The 23683-nt window shown below is 42.8% G+C and overlaps 1 protein-coding gene across 1 annotated transcript; it reads left to right on the forward strand.

Annotated features, from left to right (window-relative positions):
- The first annotated feature begins 11 nt into the window (after positions 1-11).
- Positions 12-23277, forward strand: LOC129813141 (putative Polycomb group protein ASXL2). Its single transcript, XM_055865347.1, has 14 exons — positions 12-454; positions 3494-3576; positions 4837-4945; positions 6830-7022; positions 9042-9052; positions 11287-11338; positions 11724-11842; positions 14421-14526; positions 14804-14863; positions 15125-15288; positions 16211-16307; positions 16566-16671; positions 16870-17995; positions 18134-23277. Exons 1-14 carry the CDS (start codon positions 398-400, stop codon positions 20309-20311), a joined length of 4461 nt encoding a protein of 1486 aa, XP_055721322.1. The 5' UTR covers positions 12-397; the 3' UTR covers positions 20312-23277.
- The last annotated feature ends 406 nt before the right edge of the window (positions 23278-23683 follow it).

Consider the following 23683-nt stretch of genomic DNA (forward strand, 5'->3'; position numbering starts at 1 on the left):
AAATAGGGCGAAAAGGAAAAACACCTGCCTTAACGTTTTTCTTTTGTTGTTGAGGATTTACTCGGTAATATTCTATTTTATTATATTCTATTTTAGTCTGAGCACCAATCTTCCCAAAATGTTCTAATTTTCTCACAGCATTAATTATTGTGAGAAAATAACGGTATTATTTTTTATATAACAAAGATCAAAACAAATGTGTATTCTATCAAAACTCCCGTGTTTAGTGACAGCTCCATTTGTACAGTAAAATGACATCTCTCTCGGGGTCACATGACACACTCCTTACAGTAAAATACCAATATGGCAGAAGCGGTGGGTCTTGCGCGGTAACTAAAGCAACATAACACAGGAGCACACTGTCAAATTCAACACTAATCAGTACAAGACCGCAGCGATGAGGGAGAGACAGAAGAAAAAGAAGGGGAGGACATGGGCAGAAGCTGCTAAAACGGTATTTACTGTCGTTCTATTCAACGTTTGTTGTGTTTGTTTTCCCTTCGCTCCCACTAGTACAACTGTGTTTATGAGTTCATGACCCACTGGTGCAGACGAAATGTTGCTTATGCAATGCAAGGCCTTCTTGTCGGCTAGATAAGCACTGGAAGTCCATCAAGATTTGCTTGATAGTCTTGTGGTTTCATTTACAGCAAATAGCTATATCAATGTGTCCATGTAGCTTACAATTGTAGATAGGAAATTGTGAAGAGACATCATTCTTGTTTCGACCGCATACCTACGTATTATTGAGAAAAATAACGTCTGTCTTGCGCTGTAAAGTAAACACCAAAGTGTTGCGCTAGCGTAGAGCTAGCCAGTTAGCAAGCTATGTTAGCTCTGAAATTCAATTTGACAGCTTGTTCTGAATTAATAAAATACATTGAAACATGCCCGTTGTCAAGTGTCTAAGTTAGATCTCCAGCTTAGCTCTAATCGCCCGATGTTGGTGGACACAAGCTCTAACGTTCGCTAATGACCGATGAAAGACAGCTAGCATGAAAGCCAGCATTGCTAAGCTACAATAGTTGGCTAGCTAGTAACTTAACTATAGCTAGCTAGCTAACGTTAGTACATCAGTAGTGTTTATAAACAATTTATAAAGGTGTTTTAGCTACCTGGTCACTGTATTGGCCATTCAGTAATAGTAAAATGCTTAGCTATAGCTACATGTATTAGCAAATCATTGCTGTTACATTGTAAGCAAAACACACTGACACACACTATATATACAAAAGTATGTGGACACCCCTGGATTCTGTTATTTCAACCACACCCATTGCTGACAGGTGTATAAAATCGAGCACAACGCCATGCAATCTCCATAGACAAACATTGGCAGTAGAATGTCCTTACTGAAGAGCTTAGGGACTTTCAACGTGGTACCGTCATAGGATGCCACCTTTCCAACAAGTCAGTTCGTCAAATTTCTCCCCTGCTAGAGCTTCCCCAGTCAACTGTAAGTGCTGTTATTGTGAAGTGGAAATGTCTAGGAGCAACAACGGCTCAGCCGCGAAGTGGTAGGCCATACAAGCTCAGAACGGGACCGCCGAGTGCTGAAGCACATAGCGTGTTAAAATCATCTGGCCTCGGTTGCAACACTCACGAACGAGTTCCAAACTGCCTCTGGAAGCAATGTCAGAACAAGAACTGTTCATCGGCAGCCTAAGATCACCATTCGAAATGCCAGACATCAGCTGGAGTGGTGTAAAGCTCGTCGACATTGGACTCTGGAGCAGTGGAAACACGTTCTCTGGAGTGATGAATCTGGGTTTGGCGAATGCCAGTAGAACGCTACCTGCCCCAATGCATAGTGCCAACTGTAAAGTTTGGTGGGTCTGGGGCTGTTTTTCATGGATCGGTCTAGGCCACTTATTTCCAGTGAAGGGAAATCTTATTGCTGCAGCATACAATGACATTCTAGACGATTCTGTACTTCCAACTTTGTGGCAACCGTTTGGGGAAGGCCCTTTTCAGCTGTGCACAAAGCAAAGTCCATACAGAAATGGTTTGTCCAGATCGGTGGGGAAGACCTTTACTGGCCTGCACAGAGCCCTGACCTCAACCACATCGAACACCTTTGGGATGAATTGGAACGCCGACTGTGAGCCAGGCCTAATCGCTCAACATCAGTGCTCGACCTCACTAATGCTCTTGTGGCTGATTGGAAGCAAGTCCCATAGCAATGTTCCAACATCTAGTGGAGAGCCTTCCCAGAAAGTGGAGGCTGTTATAGCAGTGAAGGGGGGACCAACTCCATATTAATGGCCATGATTTTGGAATGAGATGTTCAACGAGCAGGTGTCCACGTACTCTTGGTCATGTAGTGTAGCTACTTCTACTAGCTAGTTGTCTGGAAACCCGACGTTGAATTGGATTGAATTCTACATGGGGCAGAAATTTGTGTTTGAACCATTAAAGTTTCCTTTCAGGACCTCTACAAGCCAGAATGTTTAATAAAATGATATTTTAAAGTACTTTATTGGTTGTCCTTGCTGTTGGTCCTTTTGATGTTTGGAATGTGAGACAATATCCACAGGAAAGTATGATTACATGAACTTTATGTAATTATACTTTCCTGTGGATTCCTTTTCTCACATTCCAACCCCCGAAAAGAACCAACCACACCGACAACCGGTAAAGTGCTTTTAAAATATAATTTTATTCAACATTTTGGCATGCAGATGTCATGAGAGGACACTTTCCTGATTCAAACACTCATTTCTGCTGACATACAATTCAATTCAATGTCTGGTTTCCAGGCTACTAGTTAGGTAGCTAACAGGACTACTATTCATATGAAAATCTTTGTGACATGTCATGGCTATGATGGTGGTGGGTGGTGTGATGGTCGTTCTTAGTCTTTCTCTTCTTACACAAATACACACACAAAGGAAGGGAATCATGTTTTGATGAGGTCATTTAGCTCTGTCTTATTCCCAGCAAGACATCTATTCTTTTGACACTGGGCAAAGGCATGCAGTACATAGCTACATCATTGGGCGGGAGTTGTCGACAGGCTCAGTCCCAGAGGTTGACTTTCTTGTCTAAATCAGCAACACCACTAATGACTTAAAAACTCAGGGGTCGTATCCGAAGGAGTGCTTATCTAGGATCAGGTCCTCCCTGTCTGCCTAATCTTATTCCCTGTGATCTAAAAGGCTAAACTGATTCTAAATCAGTACTTGTATTCAGAGTCAGAGCTATGACATGACAGCAGCGAAACTATAGAACACCTCAGTAGAAGCTTGCTCATTGGACATGCTGTAGCGTTTTTCATTTGACCTCATATGTCAGCGCAATTTCATACTCCTAGGTACAACTATAGAATCGTGGGTTGATGATAATGTGTAGTAACACCGTAAGCAATGTGAGTACTAGGACAGGTGGAAGTATGTTGTTGTCTTTAGGCTAGATGTTGTTTATATTCCTCAAGTGGTTTTAAGCATGACTTACACTGCAATCCATTGACATATTTTGTGCTTTATTTTTTCAGGTATTGGAAAAGTACCCGAACACACCCATGAGCCACAAAGAGATCCTACAGGTGATCCAGAGGGAGAGACTGAAAGAGATCAGGTAAATGAACCGGATCTCATATGTTTTCAGTGTGTTCTCAAAGGTCCCTTCTTAGACTCCATCTTAGACTCCTTCTTTAGCTTCCTTTAGTCCCCATCCCTGTTTGGACTTCCGTTTTGATACACAGGATCGGGGCCCCGTATTCATAAAGTGTATTGAGTTCGAGTGCTGATCTAGGATCAGTTTGGTTCTTTTAGATCACAACGAGTAAGATCACATGTACAGGGTGGGACCTGATCCTAGATAAGCATTCCTACTCTGAGACGTTTTATGAATAATTTCCTCTTGTATGATTGATTGCTCATGTTCTTTCTCTTTTTATGTTCCTTTTCTTGTTTGTAATTATTACATTCACATAATTCTAATTATTTAATTTCTTTTTTTGTTGAATTTTTTTCACTCTTGTCATCCAGAAGGTAAGACAAAGCTAGTTTTGCCCAACCCCGTCCCTTGACACTCTCACTAAAATGTTGTTTTATTTTTCCTATTGCATGTTATTTACAACTTGTAACAACAAGTTTCAGCATGGCATTACGAACATGTTATTGAATGTTATTTACAACTTGTAACAACCAAGTTTCAGCATGGCATTACGAACATGTTATTGAATGTTATTTACAACTTGTAACAACCAAGTTTCAGCATGGCATTACGAACATGTTATTGAATGTTATTTACAACTTGTAACAACCAAGTTTCAGCATGGCATTACGAACATGTTATTGAATGTTATTTACAACTTGTAACAACCAAGTTTCAGCATGGCATTACGAACATGTTATTGCATGTTAGGTATTGTTATTTCAGCCAACACAGCCTAATAATTTCATCAGTTGCTATTATACTCAGAATACAGTAGATTGGTGCTTGATTCACACTATAGGGCCAAACTGAGCCAGGCCAAGCCAAACTGTACTGGGTTGGCCAGCTTAGCCTGGCTATGGTTCCACCATCGTTGCTGAAACTATGCTGTAAAGGGCAATGTGAAATCAAAAACTTGAAATTCAATTGCGTTAATATTATCAAGGAGAAAAGCAACAAAAATGAAGTGCATACAACAATAATTCAACTATGACTTGATGTGAATAGCCTAGTGTATAAACGCATATGCAGATGTTTTGTACATAATATGAGCACAGTACAGTTCAAGTCAGCTCTTTATTGTGAATCAGGCATTACTGTCTCCCTCCGGTGGCCAGTCAGCTGTCTGCTTCATTGAGAGTAACTGGCTGTTGTGTTCCCTTTTCCCCTGTTACCTAGTGGTACTTCCCCGCTGGCATGTCTTAATGCTATGCTCCACACCAACTCTCGCAGTGACGAAGGGATCTTTTACAAAGTACCTGGGCGAATGGGGGTCTACACACTGAAGGTCAGTTTCTCATTTCTATGAATCAAACGCATGTAACAAATGAATGCTGACAAGTGAGATTGACATAGAGTTTTCAGATATGCCTTACATTTTTTACTAATAGTCAGTGCTACATTGTAAAAAATGATATGTTAAAAGAAGGACATTTGAAAAGTAGAGCAACATTATGACTCACACAGCGAGCTTATCAGACAATTAGACATTCACATGAATCATTGTTCATTGCTCTGAATGTTAGGAGGTACTCAAAGCAGTCCGTGTTATGGGGGTGTGTACTATCTTATGGGGGCGTGTACTATCTTATGAGGGCAGGTACTATCTTATGGGGGTGTGTACTGTATATACACGTGTATATATACAGTTGAAGTCGGAAATTCCCTGTTTTAAGTCAGTTAAGATCACCACTTTATTTTAAGAATGTGAAATGTCAGAATAATAGTAGAGAGAATGATTTATTTCAGCTTTTATTTCTTTCATCACATTCCCAGTGGGTCAGAAGTTTACATACACTCAATTAGTATTTGGTAGCATTGCCTTTAAATTGTTTAACTCAGGTCAAACGTTTCGGGTGGCAGAGCTGGTGACAGAGCTGGTGTAACTGAGTCAGGTTTGTAGGCCTCTTTGCTCACATACTCTTCTGCCCACACATTTTCTATAGGATTGAGGTCAGGGCTTTGTGATGGCCGCTCCAATACCTTGACCTTGTTGTCCTTAAGCCATTTTGCCACAACTTTGGAAGTATGCTTGGGGTCATTGTCCATTTGGAAGACCCATTTGCGACCAAGCTTTAACTTCCTGACTGATGTCTTGAGATGTTGCTTCAATATATCCACATCATTTTCCTACCTCATGATGCCATCTATTTTGTAAAGTTCACCAGTCCCTCCTGCAGCAAAGCACCCCCACAACATGATGCTGCCACCCCCGTGCTTCACGGTTGTGATGGTGTTCTTCGGCTTGCAAGCCTCCCCCTTTTTCCTCCAAACATAACGATGGTCATGATGGCCAAACAGTTCTATTTTTGTTTCATCAGACCAGAGGACATTTCCTCAAAAAGTACGATCTTTGTCCCCATGTGCAGTTGCAAACCGTAGTCTGGCTTTTTTATGGCGGTTTTTGGAGCAGTGGCTTCTTCCTTGCTGAGCGGCCTTTCAGGTTATGTCGATAAAGGACTCGTTTTACTGTGGATATCAATACTTTTGTACCTGTTTCCTCCAGCATCTTCACAAGGTCCTTTGCTGTTGTTCTGGGATTGATTTGCACTTTTCGCACCAAAGTACGTTTGTCTCTTTCCTGAGCGGTATGACGGCTGTGTGGTCCCATGGTGTTTATACTTGCGTACTATTGTTTGTACAGATGAACGTGGTACCTTCAGGTGTTTGGAAATTACTCCCAAGGATGAACCAGACTTGTGGAGGTCTACAATTCTTTTTTCTGAGGTCTTGGCTGATTTCTTTAGATTTTCCCATGATGTCAAGCAAAGAGGCACTGAGTTTGAAGGTAGGCCTTGAAATACATCCACATGTACACCTCCAATAGGCTAATTGACATCATTTGAGTCAATCAGAAGCTTTTTAAGCCATGACATCATTTTCTGGAATTTTCCAAGTAGTTTAAAGGCACAGTCAACTTAGTGTATGTAAACTTCTGACCCACTGGAATTGTGATACAGTGAATTATAAGTGAAATAATCTGTCTGTAAACAATTGTTCGGAAAAATTACTTGTGGCAAAATGGCAGATGTCCTAACCGACTTGCCAAAACTATAGTTTGTTAACAAGAAATTTGTGGAGTGGTTGAAAACGAGTTTTAATGACTCCAACCTAAGTGTATGTAAACTTCCGACTTCAACTGTATATGTGTATGTTGTGTGTCTGTGAATAGAAGGACATTGGGGACGTGGTGAAGGAACTGTCTGAGGAGGGGTCAGAGGAGGGGTCGGAGGTGAAGGAGCTGTCTGAGGAGGGGTCGGAGGAGGATGGTAGTGATAATCTGTCTGATTCCCAGAGAAGCACAGAGAACAACAACTACAACGCTAACAACCAGGAGGGCAGAAGGGGACGATGGAGGAGGAGAGGTACGCTACTACTTCACAATATATTTACAACATCACTCCTTTTAATGAGGCAATGGGGAGGAGGAGAGGTAGGATATACAGGTAACTGACAAAATAGAGGAAACACCAACATACAGTTGGGCCACCACGAGCCAGAACAGCTTCAATGCACCTTGGCATCGATTATACTGTACAAGTTCCTGGAACTGCATTGGAGGGATGCGACAGTATTCTTCCATGAGAAATTCCATAATTAGGTGTTTTGTTGATGGTGGTGGAAAACTCTGTCTCAGGCACAACTTCAGAATCTGGTGACTGAGATGGAAATGGCATATTGTTTAAATTGTTTTCATACTCATCAAACTATTCTGTGACCACTCGTGTCCTGTGGATGGGGGCATGGTCATCCTATGGGGGCATAGCCTGCCCCAGAGAGGAAGAGGCGAAGCGAGAGGTTTTACTCCACCAAAAATCTGTCCACAAAAAGAAGCCCACGAAATGAGGAGTCTTTGTATGGAGGTCAATGATAGAGAGGCGAATTTGGTATTTAAAAAATATGCTAATTGGCTACGTGAAACTTATTTGGTCAAATAGAAGTTTTGAAATGGTTAGGTTGTTACGAATGCACTGATATAAGTGGACGCACGTGGCATTTCAGCAACTTAACAAAAAAAATGCTTTATATCGGAGTTGTGCCTGTTGTCATAGAGATATTTAGAGGACTCTTCATGGATATAACCCGTTTTAGCATGGGCATTGCCAATGAGGGGTTCCACCATTTTAAAGTAGTCAACTAGGGTGGGGATTCCTATGAGTTGGGAGCAATCAGCGAATGAAGAAGAATAAGTGACAGCATGATGCTACCCATGCTGTCACAGATGCTTTTAAAAAAAAAAATGTTTTTATTACATTTCACCTTTATTTAACCAGGTAGGCCAGTTGAGAACAAGTTCTCATTTACATTTGCGACCTGGCCAAGATAAAGCAAAGCATTGCGACAAAAAATAACATAGAGTTACACATAGGTTAAACAAAAGTACAGTCAATAACACAATATAAACATCTACCGTATATACAGTGTGTGTAAATGGAGTAATGAGGTAGGGCAATACATAGGCCGTAGTAGCAAGGTAATTACAATTTAGCTAATTAACACTGAAGTGATAGATGTGCAGATGATGATGTGCAAGTGGTCCCGTGTGGCTCAGTTGGTAGAGCATGGCACTTGCAACGCCAGGGTTGTGGGTTCAATTCCCACGGGGGGCCAGTACAAAAAAAAAAAAAAAAAAGTATGAATGTATGTACTTGTAAGTCGCTCTGTATAAGAGTGTCTGCTAAATGACTTAAATGTAAAATGTAATAAATGCAAGTAGAAATACTTGTGTGCAAACAACACATTATTGAGGGCCCTCCAAGCTGCCGCCTGATCCGTTGTCTCCTCAGCCACGCTGTTCATCTCCCTCTGTCCCTAGCAGCAAGCTCATCTCTCCCTCACAGAAACACTGCAAGAAGGCCCTCAAACAGGTACAGTCATTGGCAGCAGAGAACTGGAAGGAAAGGCGGCCAAAGTGAGTGTTGGCTTTGGAGATGACCAGCGAGATATACCTGCTGGAGCGCGTGCTATGGATGGGTGTTGTTATGGTGAACAGTGAGCTGAGATAAGGCGGAGCTTTACCTAGTAAAGACTTATAGATTACCTGGAGCCAGTGGGCCTGGCGACGAGAGCATACAGGTCGCAGTGGTGGGTGGTATATGGGGCTTTGGTGACAAAACAGATGGCACTGTGATATACTGCATCCAGTTCGCTGAATAGTGTTGGAGGCTATTTTGTAGATGACATCGCCGAAGTCAAGGATCGGTGGATAGTCAGTTTTACGAGGGTATGTTTGGCAGCGTGAGTGAAGGAGGCTTTGTTGCGAAATAGGAAGCTGATTCTAGATTTAATTTTGGATTGGAGATGCTTAAAATGAGTCTGGAAGGAAAGTTTACAGTCTAGCCAGACACCTAGGTATTTGTAGTTGTCCACATATTCTAAGTCAGAACCGTCCAGAGTAGTGATGCTGGTTGGGTGGGCGGGTGCAGGCAGCGATCGGTTGTAGAGCATGCATTTAGTTTTACTAGCGTTTAAGAGCAGTTGGAGGCCACGAAAGGAGAGTTGTATGGCATTGAAGCTCGTTTTGAGGTTTGTTAACACAGTGTCCAAAGAAGGGCCAGATGTATACAGAATGGTGTCGTCTGCGTAGAGGTGGATCAAGGAATCACCCGCAGCAAGAGCAACATCATTGATATATACAGAGAAAATAGTCGGCCCGAGAATTGAACCCTGTGGTACCTCCATAGGGCCTGCCAGAGGTCCGGACAACAGGCCCTCCGATTTGACACACTGAACTCTATCTGAGAAGTAGTTGATGAACCAGGCGAGGCAGTCATTTGAGAAACAAAGGTTGTTGAGTCTGCCGATAAGAATGTGGTGATTGACAGAGTCGAAAGCCTTGGCCAGGTCGATGAAGACGGCTGCACAGTACTGTCTTTTATCGATGGCAGTAATGATATCGTTTAGTACCTTGAGTGTGGCCGAGGTGCACCCATGACCAGCTCTGAAACCAGATTGCATAGCGGAGAAGGTACGGTGGGATTCGAAATGGTCGGTGATCTGTTTGTTAACTTGGCTTTCAAAGACTTTAGAAAGACAGGGCAGGATGGATATAGGTCTGTAACAGTTTGGGTCTAGAGTGTCTCTCCCTTTGAAGAGGGGGATGACCGCGGCAGCTTTCCAGTGGTTAGAAATCGTTGACGATACGAAAGAGAGGTTGAACAGACTAGTAATAGGGGTTGTAACAATGGCTGCAGATCATTTTAGAAGAGAGGGTCCAGATTGTCTCGCCCGGCTGATTTGTACGGGTCCAGGTTTTGCAGCTCTTTCAGAACATCTGCTACCTGGATTTGGGTGAAGGAGATGCTGGGGAGGTTCGGGCAAGTAGCTGTGCGTGGTGCGGAGCTGTTGGCCGGGGTTGGGGTAGCCAGGAGGAAAGCATGGCCAGCCATAGAGAAATTCTCGATTAACGTGGATTTATCGGTGGTGACAGTGTTTCCTAGCCCCAGGGCAGCTGGGAGGAGGTGCTCTTATTCTCCATGGACTTTACAGTCCCATAACTTTTTGGAGTTAGAGCTACAGGATGCAAATTTCTGTCTGAAAAAGCTAGCCTTTGCTTTCCTAACTGACTGTGTGTATTGGTTCCGGACTTCCCTGAAAAGTTGTATGTCGCAGGGACTATTTGATGCTAGTGCAGTACGCCACAGGATGTTTTTGTGCCGTTCGAGGGCAGTCAGGTCTGGAGTGAACCAAGGGCTATATCTGTTCTTAGTTCTACATTTTTTGAAAGGGGCATGCTTATTTAAGATGGTGAGGAAATTACTTTTAAAGAACAACCAGGCATTCTCAACTGTTATAGCTATAATGGCACAGATACAAAGATGATTCCTCTGTCTATCTCTATGGCCTGTTGTGTACACACGTATCTGCCCTCTCATTGGCTAGAATGGTCCCACCTGATCTTGCCTCTTCCCGCCTGCCTTTCATCTTTGAGGACATGTATTTACATTTTTAGAGCGGTCACTCAAATATCTTGTCAATATATTAGACATTCTTGGCCTGCCCAGCATTTTTATACATGACCCTAAGCATGATGGGATGTTAATAGCTTAATTAACTCAGGAACCACACCTGTGTGGAAAGCATCTGCTTTCAAAATACTTTGTATCCCTCATTTACTCAAGTGTTTCCATTATTTTGGCAGTTGCCTGTATTTCAGCTTCACCTTTTTTGCATGATGATTAGGCTATATAATTGCACTACTTGAAATTGACTGAAATGGGTGCTGATGCTCATTTGGGTGCAGACGTTACTCTTTATAACTTGGTGCCGGGCCCACCCAAACATGAAGTTATTGTGGTGTTTCTATTTTCACTATTGAGTTTGCAGCTTTACATCTTGTGATAAATACTGTACATACATCAGACTGTTTCCCATCTTAGTAACACTTTAGAAGGAGTTTAAGTTTCGGCCATTTCTGTCATAATTTTTTTCCTGTTATAACAGGAAATAGTTTTTTTTTTTTTTTAAATGATGTTTGAGCCACACTTCCTCATGTACTCATATGAATGAGTTAAGGAACCGTTGAAACAAAGTAATAGCTTATCTACTGAACACAAGGACATCTTGTTTTCTGTTTTTGTTTTCTATTGTTATTGTTTTTAATACCATTGCAAAAAAAATCCATCAGAGCAAATGCTATCAAAAGAACCACAGAGACACAAGTCAAAGGGTTACAGCTACGGTGAGTGAGAAATGAACATGCAAGCCTTGTAAAAAACAGGAAATAGCTGTTGTTTTAAGTAATCTTGCTACTAGCAGGTGGGTTTTTTGGTGTTTGAAAAGACAATTCTTAATTTAAAAAGGTAATAATGTTGTGTATGTTTTCATCAATCTTTTTGATTAATTAATTAACTAGATGCAACATATTTGATAGTGTATGATCTCAAAAAAACATATCTACTTTGGTGTATCCATCTTAAAGATGAACTGAAACACTAAAATAACATCAATTTCATGTTGATGTTATCAGCTTTTTGGATGTTAACGTTGGGGGTTGATGTTTCTAAGCCTAATAATGTGTTGTTGACTGTCTATCTAAGTTGTGCTATGTTTTGTTTCCTTCCCAGGGCCCTCCAAGCTGCCGCCTGATCCGTTGTCTCCTCAGCCACGCTGTTCATCTCCCTCTGTCCCCAGCAGCAAGCTCATCTCTCCCTCACAGAAACACTGCAAGAAGGCCCTCAAACAGGTACAGTAGGCCACTGTGCTGATGCTCCATCGTCTTCGGTATCAATTTCACTGGTTAATAGAGATGTAAAAGAGATGTTTTCTCAACAAGACTAACCTAATAAAGGTTAAATAAGGTCCTACTGCTGACCTGTTGCCTCCTGAGTGCCTATCATTGTCTCAGTGATGCTCCCTGTGCTAATATAGCTCTAATTTCTGAAATGTGGCTAAAGACACCAGTTTTGTAGAATAAAATACCAGTTTTGTCAAATAAATGCAGACATGACGTTCACGGTGCTTGTTAAATTTAACTGCTTCTTTGTTTCAAAAACATATTGTGTAAGTTATTTTAAAAACACAATGGGGGTGTGGGGTGAGAGGGGAAAATAAACGCCTTTTGCTGAGTTGTATTAATTTCCTCACAAACCTTCCCATTGGTCTTCCTTACCTTGCATCTGAAATGGCAACCTATTCCCTATATAGTGCACTACTTTTTACCAGAGCCCTGCTGGCCCTGGTCAAAAGTAGTGGACTATATTGGGTGCCATTTTGGTTGCCCCATTAGCCTTTTGTGCTCTGCATAATTAGATTTCAGTTGATTGCAGATCGTAATGAGTTCCATCTGCAATACTGTGGAATTTTCAGCTGTGTGTGTAAAAACAGTTTTACGGGTTTATTGGGCCAAAAGAAACCCTAGTCAGATGAAGATTTGGCTCCAAGGTGAGGCACACAGAGTAGACATTGGGTTTATTTTCCATCTGTAACTGTTATATACTGGGGCGGCAGGTAGCCTAGTGGTTAGAGCGTTGGTTGCAAGATCAAATCCCCGAGCTGACAAGGTAAAAATCTGTCGATCTGCCCCTGAACGAGGCAGTTAACCCACTGTCTCTAGGCCGTCATTGAAAATAAGAATTTGTTCTTAACTGACTTGCCTAGTTAAATAAAGGTTAAATTAAGAAAAAAATATTATAATAGATACTGTAAAAATAGAAAGAATGAAGAATAGTGAATGATTTGGTCTCATGAAAATGTATACTAATGCAACTTATTTCATTGTGGCATTTAAACAAATAATTGACCCGTTAGACAGTACGACTAATTTGCGATAGTGAAAGTGGTGATGATTCTAAACTCAGCAAAAAAAGAAACGTCCCTTTTTCAGGACCCTGTCTTTCAAAGATAATTCGTAAAAATCCAAATAACTTCACAGATCTTCATTGTTAAGGGTTTAAACACTGTTTCCCATGCTTGTTCAATGAACCATAAACAGTTAATGAACATGCACCTGTGGAATGGTCGTTTTGACACTAACAGCTTACAGACGGTAGGCAATTAAGGTCACAGTTATGAAAACTTAGGACACTAAAGAGGCCTTTCTACTGACTCTGAAAAACACCAAAAGAAAGATGCCCAGGGTCCCTGCTCATCTGCGTAAATGTGCCTTAGGCATGAGGACTGCTGATGTGGCCAGGGCAATAAATTGCCATGTCCATACTGTGAGACGCCTAAGACAGTGCTACAGGAGGGACAGCTGATCTCCCTCGCAGTGGCAGACCACGCGTAACAACACCTGCACAGGATCGGTACATCCGAACATCACACCTGCGGGACAGGTACAAGATGACAACAACAATTGCCACAGTTACACCAGGAATGCACAATCCCTCCATCAGTGCTTAGACTGTCCGCAATAGGCTGAGAGAGGCTAGACTGAAGGCTTGTAGGCCTGTTGTAAGGCAGGTCCTCACCAGACATCGACCGGCAACAACGTCGCCTATGGGCACAAACCCACCGTCGCTGGACCAGACAAGACTGGCAAAAAGTGCTCTTCACTGACAAATCGCGGCTTTGTCTCACCAGGAGTGATGGTCGGATTTGGGTTTATCGTCGCAGGAATGAGCGTTACACCGAGGCCTGTACTCTGGGGCGGGATCGATTTGGAGGTGGAGGGTCCGTCATGGTCTGGGGCGGTGTGTAACAGCATCATCGGACTGAGCTTGTTGTCATTGCAGGCAATTTCAACACTGTACGTTACAGCGAAGTCATCCTTTTCCCTCATGTGGTAACCTTCCTGCAGGCTCATCCTGACATGACCCTCCATGACCCTCCAGCATGACAATGCCACCAGCCATACTGCTCGTTGTTAAGTTTGCTGAAAATAAACGCAGTTGACAGTGAGAGGACGTTTATTTTTGTGCTGAGTTTAGAATACATCACATGATATACACTACACATTTGGTTCAAAATGTCAATTAGAAACTGGAACTGGGTGGTTCGAGCCCTGAATGCTGATTGGCTGACAACCGTGGTATATCAGACCGTGACAAAACATTTATTTTTACTGCGCTAATTATGTTAGTAACCAGTTTATAATAGTAATAAGGCACCTTGGGGGTTTGTGGTATATGGCCAATATACCACAGCTAAGGACTGTGTCCATGTTGGGTCTTGCCTAAGCTGTGGTATATTGGCCATATACCACACCCCCTTGGGCCTTAATGCTTAATTAAACCACGTAGAGTCTAAGACAGGAGCTGGCATTCATCTTGGCACTGGTAAATAATCTATGATTTTCCTTCTTCCTCTTCTCTGTCCCCCAGGCCCTGAAGCAGCAGCAGCAGAGGAACCAGCGGAGACAAGGGGGCATGCCCACAACCTCCAGCCCTAGACTACTGCTTAAGACTGACACCATTGCCAGTAAGACCGGTAGGTGGCAGACTTCCACATATCCAGTACACTACGTTGTTGATATACATCCTTAGTAGAAGCCTACAGGAAACACAAACAATCACTGTCGATGATGATCAGTGGTCATCTCAAGTCTAACACTAGTCTATATCCTTATACAAAGCAGTGTGCTTATGGCTTTCTTATCCAAGTTCTAAAAAAGGGGGCGAAACATTTTAAATGTAGTGTATCCACTTGTGTGGCTAAATTGTGTTTAAATCTAATCGTGTTTCTCTCTCTCTGTCTGACCAAGCAGACTCCTGTCCTGCTGCTGGTACCAGGAAGATGTCCCAGAGGTCCAGTCGACTCAGTGCACGTCAGTAGTAGACTCATCCAGCTCGTCTTTGTCCTTTACATATAGCAGGCGTATACATGCCAGTCTGTTGGACTGGTCCCAGATCTGTTTGTGCTGTCTTGCCAACTCCTATGGTTATTGACACGTCAAACATAGCAACAACCATAGAAGTTGTCTACAGCACAAACAGATCTGGGACCAGGCTCAGTATAGTACCAAGTCTCTGTATCCTCACTGGTTGTTTTGTATGATTTTACTCTTCTCTTGTGTTGTTGTCCCCAGGGCAACTGAAGCGTACCAAGTGTGCAGAGATAGACGTTGAGACACCAGACTCTATCCTGGTTAACACCAACCTGCGTGCCCTGATCAACAAACACACCTTCTCTGTCCTGCCCACAGAGTGCCAAGAGAGGCTACTGACGCTACTGCCTGAGGGCGACCAACAGGTGGGCCCATACTAGATATCATCAGGTCTCTAGCGACAGAGAGGTTTAAAACTAAGAGACTCAACTTGCGATTAATTCCTGTAATCGTCCACCTGTATAATTCCTGTTTTCATTATTCGGATTCCGTTGCAAAACGTTTAGTCTGTTGCGAAACGTCTTGCAACAGGAACCGTTTGCTCCAAATGGAAAATGTTTTGCAAAGAAAACTAGAGTTTATGGTGGACAATTTCAGGTAGGTTCCTCCCCGCTTCGTTCCGTTTGCCCTGTTTGGTTCCTGGGGTAAACGGTAAATGCTTTCCTTTGCAAAGCGTTTTGCAACAGACAAAACATTTTGCAACAGGATCCGACTAATGAATACACCCCAGGTATTTGCAGGACATAATCACATGGTGAGTCTCTCTTTATATACTGATGATGGTGATTATAGTGATGATGATTATAGTGATAGTGATGATATTATAGTGATAATGATGATTATAGTGATAGTGATGGTAGTGATGATGATGATTATAGTGATAGTGATGATAGTATAGGGATAATGATGATAGTGATGATGATGATTATAGTGATAGCGATGATAGTATAGTGATAATGATGGTGATGATGATTATTGTGATAATGATGGTGATGATGATGATTATAGTGATAATGATGGTGATGATTAGTGATACTTATGATAGTGATGATGATGATTAGTGATAATGATGATTATGATAGTGATGATGATGATGATAGTGATGATTATGATAGTGATGATGATTATAGTGATGATGATGATTAGTGATAATGATAATTATGATAGTGATGATGATTATAGTGATAATGATGATTAGTGAAAATGATGATGATAGTGATGATGATGATGATGCTGCAGTTTGTCATGATGATGATGTACATAATGCGTCTCTGTCTGTATCTCTAGGCCTGTATGGATGGTCTGTTGAAGGTCACCAGTTCTGCCTTAAACAATGAGTTTTTCACATCAGCAGCTCAGTCCTGGAAGGAACGACTGGCGGAAGGTCAGTGCTTCTAACCTGATCCGAGATCTGTTTGTGCTCTCTTGCTTGATGGTCTTTGGCTTGATAATGATCATTGGCAAGACCGCACAAACAGATCTTGGACCAGGTGATTGTGTTTCTGCTTCAAAATAAAACATGGATAAAATGTGTTAATACTCAACTATTAAAGTTTTCATAAAAATTGCTATTTTTCATATTTCTAGTAACTGTTTTTTTTAAATGTCTCGTAAACCTTTTTATATTTTCCAAACCACCCAGGTGAGTTCACTCCTGAGTTGCAGCTGAGAATGCGTCAGGAGATTGAGAAGGGGAAGAAGGTGGAGCATTGGAAGGAGAGCTTCTTTGAGAACTACTATGGTGAAAAGTAAGTCATTTTTTTCAGGGCTGGAATCTTTAAAATATAAAGCAATTATTGTTATATCAAGCTTTATTTCTCAGAGACCAAACTTGCTACTTGTAATTTATATACTTTAAACATTCTTGAGTTATCCTTTCTTTATGCAGTTGGCTGATCTCTCACTCTCATTCTGTATGTCTCCCCCCTCCCTCTCTTTCTATCCAGCTCTGGACTCAGCTTAGAGGAATCCAAAGAGCTGCTTGAGTCTGGTCTCAGTTTGGAGCTCTCAGCCACCAAAGCCCAGTCGTCTCCTCCATCACAGCCACGTCCTGCTGGCCAAGTACTGCAAGACGCCAAGATCCCTTCGAACAGCTGCCAGACTCGCTCTTCAGAGAGGAGGCTCCGATCTTCATCACTGCCCATAAACCCGACATGTAAACCCATAGAACCTACCAAGTCAAGGCCAGAGCCTGTTCAAGACGAACCAGTAGCAGTCCCACCCGTTGTACTACCGGTGCTGCCAAAGATCGTTCAGAAGACACTGGAGGTTGAGTACCCTAGACACAGGACTCGTAGTAGAGGTTTATCCCTACCTATAGTGGCAGTGGAGGCAGCTCTTGTGCGGAGACATGATGTGGTGGATTCAACCTCAACGGTTACTCCACTTGGAGACAAGCAGAAGGAGAAAGATGAGGAGCAGGATTTGAAAGAAGCCCAGCCAGACACCCCCCAGTACCCTGAGATCCCCCCGTCCCCTGAGATCCCCCCGTCTCCTGAGATCCCCCCTTCCCCTGAGATCCCCCCGTCCCCTGAGATCCCCTCGTCCCCTGAGATCCCCCCGTCCCCTGAGATCCCCCCGTCCCCTGAGATCCCCCCGTCCCCTGAGATCCCCCCGTCCCCTGAGATCCCCCCGTCCCCTGAGATCCCCCCGTCCCCTGAGATCCCACCATCCCCTGCCCAGGAGAGTCATCCAGAGGTCTGCCCCCAGATGAAGCTCAGTTCATCACTGCCCATCGACCTTCCAGAGCCTCTGGGAGTGGACAAGCATAGTGGGGAGAGGAGGGAAGATGTTGGCATTACACCAGAGAGAGGAGCCTCAGCCCCTGTGTCAGTCACCTCTGTATCCGCCCCTGTATCCGCCCCTGTACCCACCCCTGTACCCACCACCCCTGTACCCACCCCTGTACCCACCACCCCATCCCCAGAGCCGTTGAAAAGGAAGTCCTCGTCCAGTGAACAGGAAGTAGAGCTGACTCCAGAGAAGAGGGCCCGCATCACTCCACCAGCAGTATCTGTGGTAACCTCTCCAGCAACCACAGTAACAACAGCAGAGAGAGTGCCCCCGCTTCAGGTAACAATGTAATATTGTATATTGGAATGTATTTGTGGTGAATAAAAGTGTCAGGTACATTTAGACCAAATGTGTCTACTAACACCAGGAAGGCCCACAATTTTTTTTTTTAAATGTCTTGTTCACTTTGTTTTTCAGATTACTGTGTCGCAAATCCTATCAGTCCCAGTCCTAGCATTTCCAACCCAGGTGTCCCCCAGGACCCCTCTCCCTGTCTCCCTCAGTCCCAGCCCTGGTCCTAGCCCTGGACGCATTGGTGCTCGCACTCTGGCTGACATCAAGGCTAAAGCCCAGCTAGCCCGGACCCAACGTGCAGCAGCAGCTGCAGCGAGCTCCTTCTCTAAAGGTGCAGTACCAGGCCCAGGACCAGGAGGAGGCAGTGGAGAGCAAGGAAACCATAGAGCTTCAGCTCAGACCCTCCACTCCAGACCCTCCTCCTCCACCCAAAGCTCCACCCAATCTCAGTCAACCACCAAGCTGCCAGCAAGCCTCACCATTGGTCAATCTACCTGTCAATCACCCAATGCAGTCACCACACTAGCCCACTCCCATTCTGTCCAATCAGGCTCCTCTGTGCCCTTTGACCTTAGCCTGTCTCAAAGAGGCTCCAACACCAGCAGAGCGTCTCTCACTGATGACCGACAGAGAAGCTACTCTGCTGGTAACATGAGCCCAGGTTTTCTGATGGGGCCTCAACATGGGAACAGTCAACATACATCACACCCATCAGGTCCCCAGTCAACCTCTAGCCTCACTTCATCTGTGTGTGGTGTGAAGAGCCAGTATGTATCTGGAGGCTCCATGGCAGCCAGGGCTAGCCACTTCATCCCAGCCAACAACCCCCTGGTCACATCTCTCCTCCAGGGGAAAGAGGTTTCTCTGGAACAGATCCTCCCCAAGCCGCTGGCCAAGGCAGAGGTCCAGGTGGCCCAGACCAAACCCTCCCATGATGACAAATGGAAGATAAAGTCCCACAGCACAGCCGGGACAGCCAGTGGTGAAAGCCAGAGTCAGTACCTACAATCTGGTGGTGTGGAGGACAACAGTAGATCCAAACAGCAAGGATCCATAGGCTGCTCCCCCTCTGCCATACCTGGAACAAGAGCAGGTAAGTTGGCAGAGCTCCAGCACCATCAAAGGGAAACACCTAACAAAGACATCCAGGAGCAGATCCTCAGGGCTCTGATGCAGAGGGCCACCCAGCAGCACCAGAACCAGCCGTATGGGGTCTCAGGCGAGGCTCAGCGTGCCCAGTTTGGAGCCTGCAATCTAGGGCACCAGGAGGAGTGTGGGGATCGTCCCCGGTTCTCCGCGGGGATCCCGGAAAGGAAGAGGATGTCCAGGCCTGCCATGTCAGGGCACTACCTCCTCAATGTTTCCACGTACGGACGAGGCTCAGAGAGCAGTAAACGCTCCCACCCATTGGCTACCGCCAACACCTTACTGACCCCTCTGGCCAATCTGAAGAGAGAACACACAGAGGGAGAGGAGCTGGCTAACGAAGGGGAGGAGTCAGTGGAGAATAAGCCTCATTCTCATTCTAACTCAGCCGGAGGAGTCAAGATGGAACAGCAGGGCTTCTCAATCACAAAAATGGGTGAAGCTCTGGGCTTTCAGCGCTGTTCCAGGATAAAGTCTGAGTCTCCATCAGTGGAGGGCTGTCCACCGGAACGGAAGGACAACAGTTTAGCCAGTACAGAGAGAGACAGTGGCACTTCTGCAAGAGCCAAAGAAACCAACCTTTTCACCCAATCACAGCACAGGAGGCACCTGGAACTTTGCAATAGTAAACAGGGTGGTCATTCTGAGCCATATTGGGTATCTGTATCTCCCCACGTGGGGACCAGGGACCCCAGTCACCCCAGTACTCACCAGCATCCGTCTGCCTTTCAAACCCAGAGACCTCCAATCAATAATCAGGAATCCATGGTGGGGTCCTGCTACAGTGGCACCATCAGCATGTCTGTACCTCACACTCTGAGTCTGAACCACAGTGCTGCTGTTTCAGGTACCGCTTCCAGCACCTCCCTCTCTGTGTCAGGTAGTGGTGGGGACAGCGGCAGTGGCACCGGCAGTGTCATGTCTTTCTCAGTGACCGTCACTACCATACCTGCCGGTCACCCTTTGGACCACATAAACCAGGGGGAGGGGTCTCCAGAGCAGGGGTGTATGGAGGTATCTGGTATAGAGGACGTTCAGTCTAAATGCTACTGCCGACTCAAAGCTATGATCATGTGTAAAGGGTGTGGGGCCTTCTGCCATGACGATTGCATTGGCCCTTCGAAACTCTGTGTCTCGTGTCTAGTGGTACGATAAAACGAATAATGTTAGAAATGTAGAAATGATTTGTTTCAAATCTTTATTGTTGCAAGTTAGTTAGCATCAAGTAATCTACCATTGTCAAGAAGTAGTTACCAGCAGGGTTGGGGTCAATTCGATTTCAATTCAGGAAGTAAACTGATTTGAATTCCGATTCTAATTTTCTCACAGAAAAAAAGGGTAATTGCAAAGTCAGTTTATTTCCTGAGTTGATTAAATTGAAGTGGGATTGACCCGAACCATGGTTACCAGGGTAAAATGCACAGTGGCCATACTAAACCCAACCCATGGTTTTCAGTGGGGAGGCAAAGCATTTACGCTAGATGATCATAGTCTTGTTTAATCTGTTCCATCTGAGAAAGACTGGTTTGTTTTGGCCAATTCACAGTAGTAGTTTTGTTTTGAACTGTTCAAATCAAATCTACACCTTTCAGACTTGAGACATGTTGAATCTTGGCAATACTTTGCACTTGGACATGTTAGTGTTCTATATTTTTGTAAAGATAGTTTAGATTTTTAAAAAGAAAGAAAAAAATGAATGTTGCTATTTTTGTAGAACGTAATAACACTGTTGTTATGTTAAAGACTGCCACTCCTTGTTCTGATGTTTAAAAAGGTGAAGAAGGGAGTTCAATGAGGTTTGCGTGTAGGTGGGGGAGTACAAATATACTGATTTATATCGATTTTAAAGGTTGCAATCAATCATTTATATATTTACAGTACTAGAAACAGTCTTACAGATATATAACAATGAGAATAGATATTTGAAATTATTATTTTGAATATAAAAAATATGTCACAATGATTGCACTTAGCTTTTCTAAGTACTAACACTTACTGGGTAAAGGACTTGAATGACAGCTCTACTGTGTGTATACTGTACACTATACATGTAGTGTACACTGTACATGTAGTGTACACTATACAAGTAGTGTACAGCCTTCGTACTCTAACATGGTGTTGAAAAGTTAAAGCACTTCACAGATAAATGGATAAATAGTGCCCTTCGAGGAGCAAGCTGAGTAGCCTGGTTCCAGATCTGTTTGTATTGTTTTACGACAGTGGCCATAGGAGTTGTCAATACAGTACTAACAGATCTGCGGCAAGACTACTAACTAAGATCTTTCCCATTTCAGTCTAAGGTCATTGGTGAAGTTTTACCGACACCGTGAACCTTCATTGCCTCCTAAAACCTTGACTTAAAGATATTGTCTCATGACGCATTATTTTTCATACGTGGATGCTTGTTTGTGGATAGCAACGTAACTATTAGCCGTGATGTACAGTTAAAACACTCAGAGAAAGAAGGGAGTAAAATGTATTATTCTTTTGCTTTGTAAATATTGTCTTTAAGCTATATTTAGAAATGAATTCTCTATCTAAGCTTTATGTACGTTGCTTAAGCATATCCAACATTATATCCAACATTATATGTTTTTATTGCAAAAGAGTTTATATCTCTAAAAGAAACTACGCAAAAATGTGTATTTAAACGCTAAATGCTGTACTCTCAAGAAACCATTCAAAGTATAGGCTCCTGGTATATACAGGTTGATAGGGAGGTAGAGGTACAGTTCACTACATATAAAGCAAAGGCACATAATATTGGTATGCATGGTGATTGCAATTATAAAATCTAAATGTATCAATCATATTTTTGAATGATCTGACTAAAACTAAAGATAGTTGCTGAGTACCGGTATATTTTATAGAAATCATTTCCATGGTAACATGCCAAAGTCACCTCATGAAAACTAAAAGATCAGATCTCTTTTTTTTAAATGTCTGACTAGTTAAAGAAAGTAATATATTTTAAGTCATATATTTTAATATAAAAAATCTATTTACAAATCTTTTTTTTTTAAGAACAGGGTATTTTTTTTCAAATGTTTTTGTTTGAGTAGACAGACCAATTACTTTTGTAACAGAAAAAAATCCCCAGGTTTTCTGATTCTGAATGTCCTTTTCCACTGAAGTCCTGCCTGGAATATTTTAACCCTCTGAACTGAATGCTCTTGTAATGACTTTGGTTAATAAGATAAGGGTCTTTGTTTTTATGTCTTACACATATTTCCAGCATTAACTATGTGCTTTATTTAGGGAAAAATAAATGCCTGTAAATTAACAATACAATTTCATGGCACCGTTTGTAAGTGGTCGGTGGATTGGATCCAGGCTCTGTGTGTGTGTGTGTGTGTGTGTGTGTGTGTGTGTGTGTGTGTGTGTGTGTGTGTGTGTGTGTGTGTGTGTGTGTGTGTGTGTGTGTGTGTGTGTGTGTGTGTGTGTGTGTGTATATATGTGTATCACATGATTCTCAAAAAGTTTAAAGTCTACGTCCCAAATAGCACCCTATTCCTTTATAATGTTGGGAATAGGGCGCCAATTGGGAAGCAACCAAATGGTTCAGAAATGGAGGGTTCATATTTTGTAAGGATATAAAAGAGACCTTATATTTATGATTTCCCCTCTATCATTGCAAACTTTTTTGCAAAAAATATTTTAAAAAATCTGTTGACTGACTGATGTGATGGTGGCTGGATTGCAAAGAGAAAGTTGTTTTTACCTACAGTACATTTTGTAAACAGGCAGCTAACGTCTTTATTGATGAATAATTGATTTAGTAGCCTACTCAACTTTGTCCTTTTTCTCAAACCTTGATTGACTTTTTTTAAAGCAATTGACAGCCTAAATTCAGAGGGATATATTGATTAGATTAATTTTGAAACCTAAGGACAAAAAATAAAGGTTGAGGATAGATTTGGGGGAAAGTGTTTTCTAAGTGTCATCGGGCAATCAATAATGGTTTGAAAATGTCTGTTTGTTTGTCTTGTGAAGGGTACATTCCCCTCTGTCTGTGTCATTTTTGCTGTTTTTAGATTTTAAAGTCTCCATTTTAAAATGCAGGTGAATGTAATATAGTAATCAGCACTTGTCAACAAAGAATAAATAACAATGAGAAAACATTTTGATTGTGTGTGACATTTGTATGTCAATCAAATTCAATCAAACATATTTTACAAAGCCCTTTTTACATCAACAGTTGTCACAAAGTGCTTGACAGAGACCCGGTCTAGACCCCGAAGAGAAAGCAATACAGAAGCACAGTAGCCAGGAAGAACTCCCTAGATTGAAGGGACCTAGGAGGAAACCAAGAGAGGAACCAGATCATACTCTTCTGGCTGGTGGATCATACTCTTCTGGCTGTAACTATTATGTGACTCTACTCTAATACTAGTACAACTTACACAATAGGCATACTATCAGTACCACATCATATTAAGACAGTAGGCTTTTACACTTGCCTCATCTTTTTCACTCCACTAAGAAGAGATACAATCCCCAGTTCAGATGCAATGTTGTTTCCATATT

This window comes from Salvelinus fontinalis, chromosome 16 (genome assembly GCF_029448725.1).
Source record: "Salvelinus fontinalis isolate EN_2023a chromosome 16, ASM2944872v1, whole genome shotgun sequence".
NCBI lineage: Eukaryota > Metazoa > Chordata > Actinopteri > Salmoniformes > Salmonidae > Salvelinus > Salvelinus fontinalis.

Bases quoted from the DNA above. Each gene is read 5' to 3' on its own strand.
- LOC129813141 (XM_055865347.1), top strand. From the start codon at position 398: ATGAGGGAGAGACAGAAGAAAAAGAAGGGGAGGACATGGGCAGAAGCT. The intron at 3,577-4,836 runs GTAAATGAACCG...CCTGTTACCTAG, and splicing joins GAGAGACTGAAAGAGATCAG to TGGTACTTCCCCGCTGGCAT. The intron at 16,308-16,565 runs GTCAGTGCTTCT...CAAACCACCCAG, and splicing joins GAAGGAACGACTGGCGGAAG to GTGAGTTCACTCCTGAGTTG.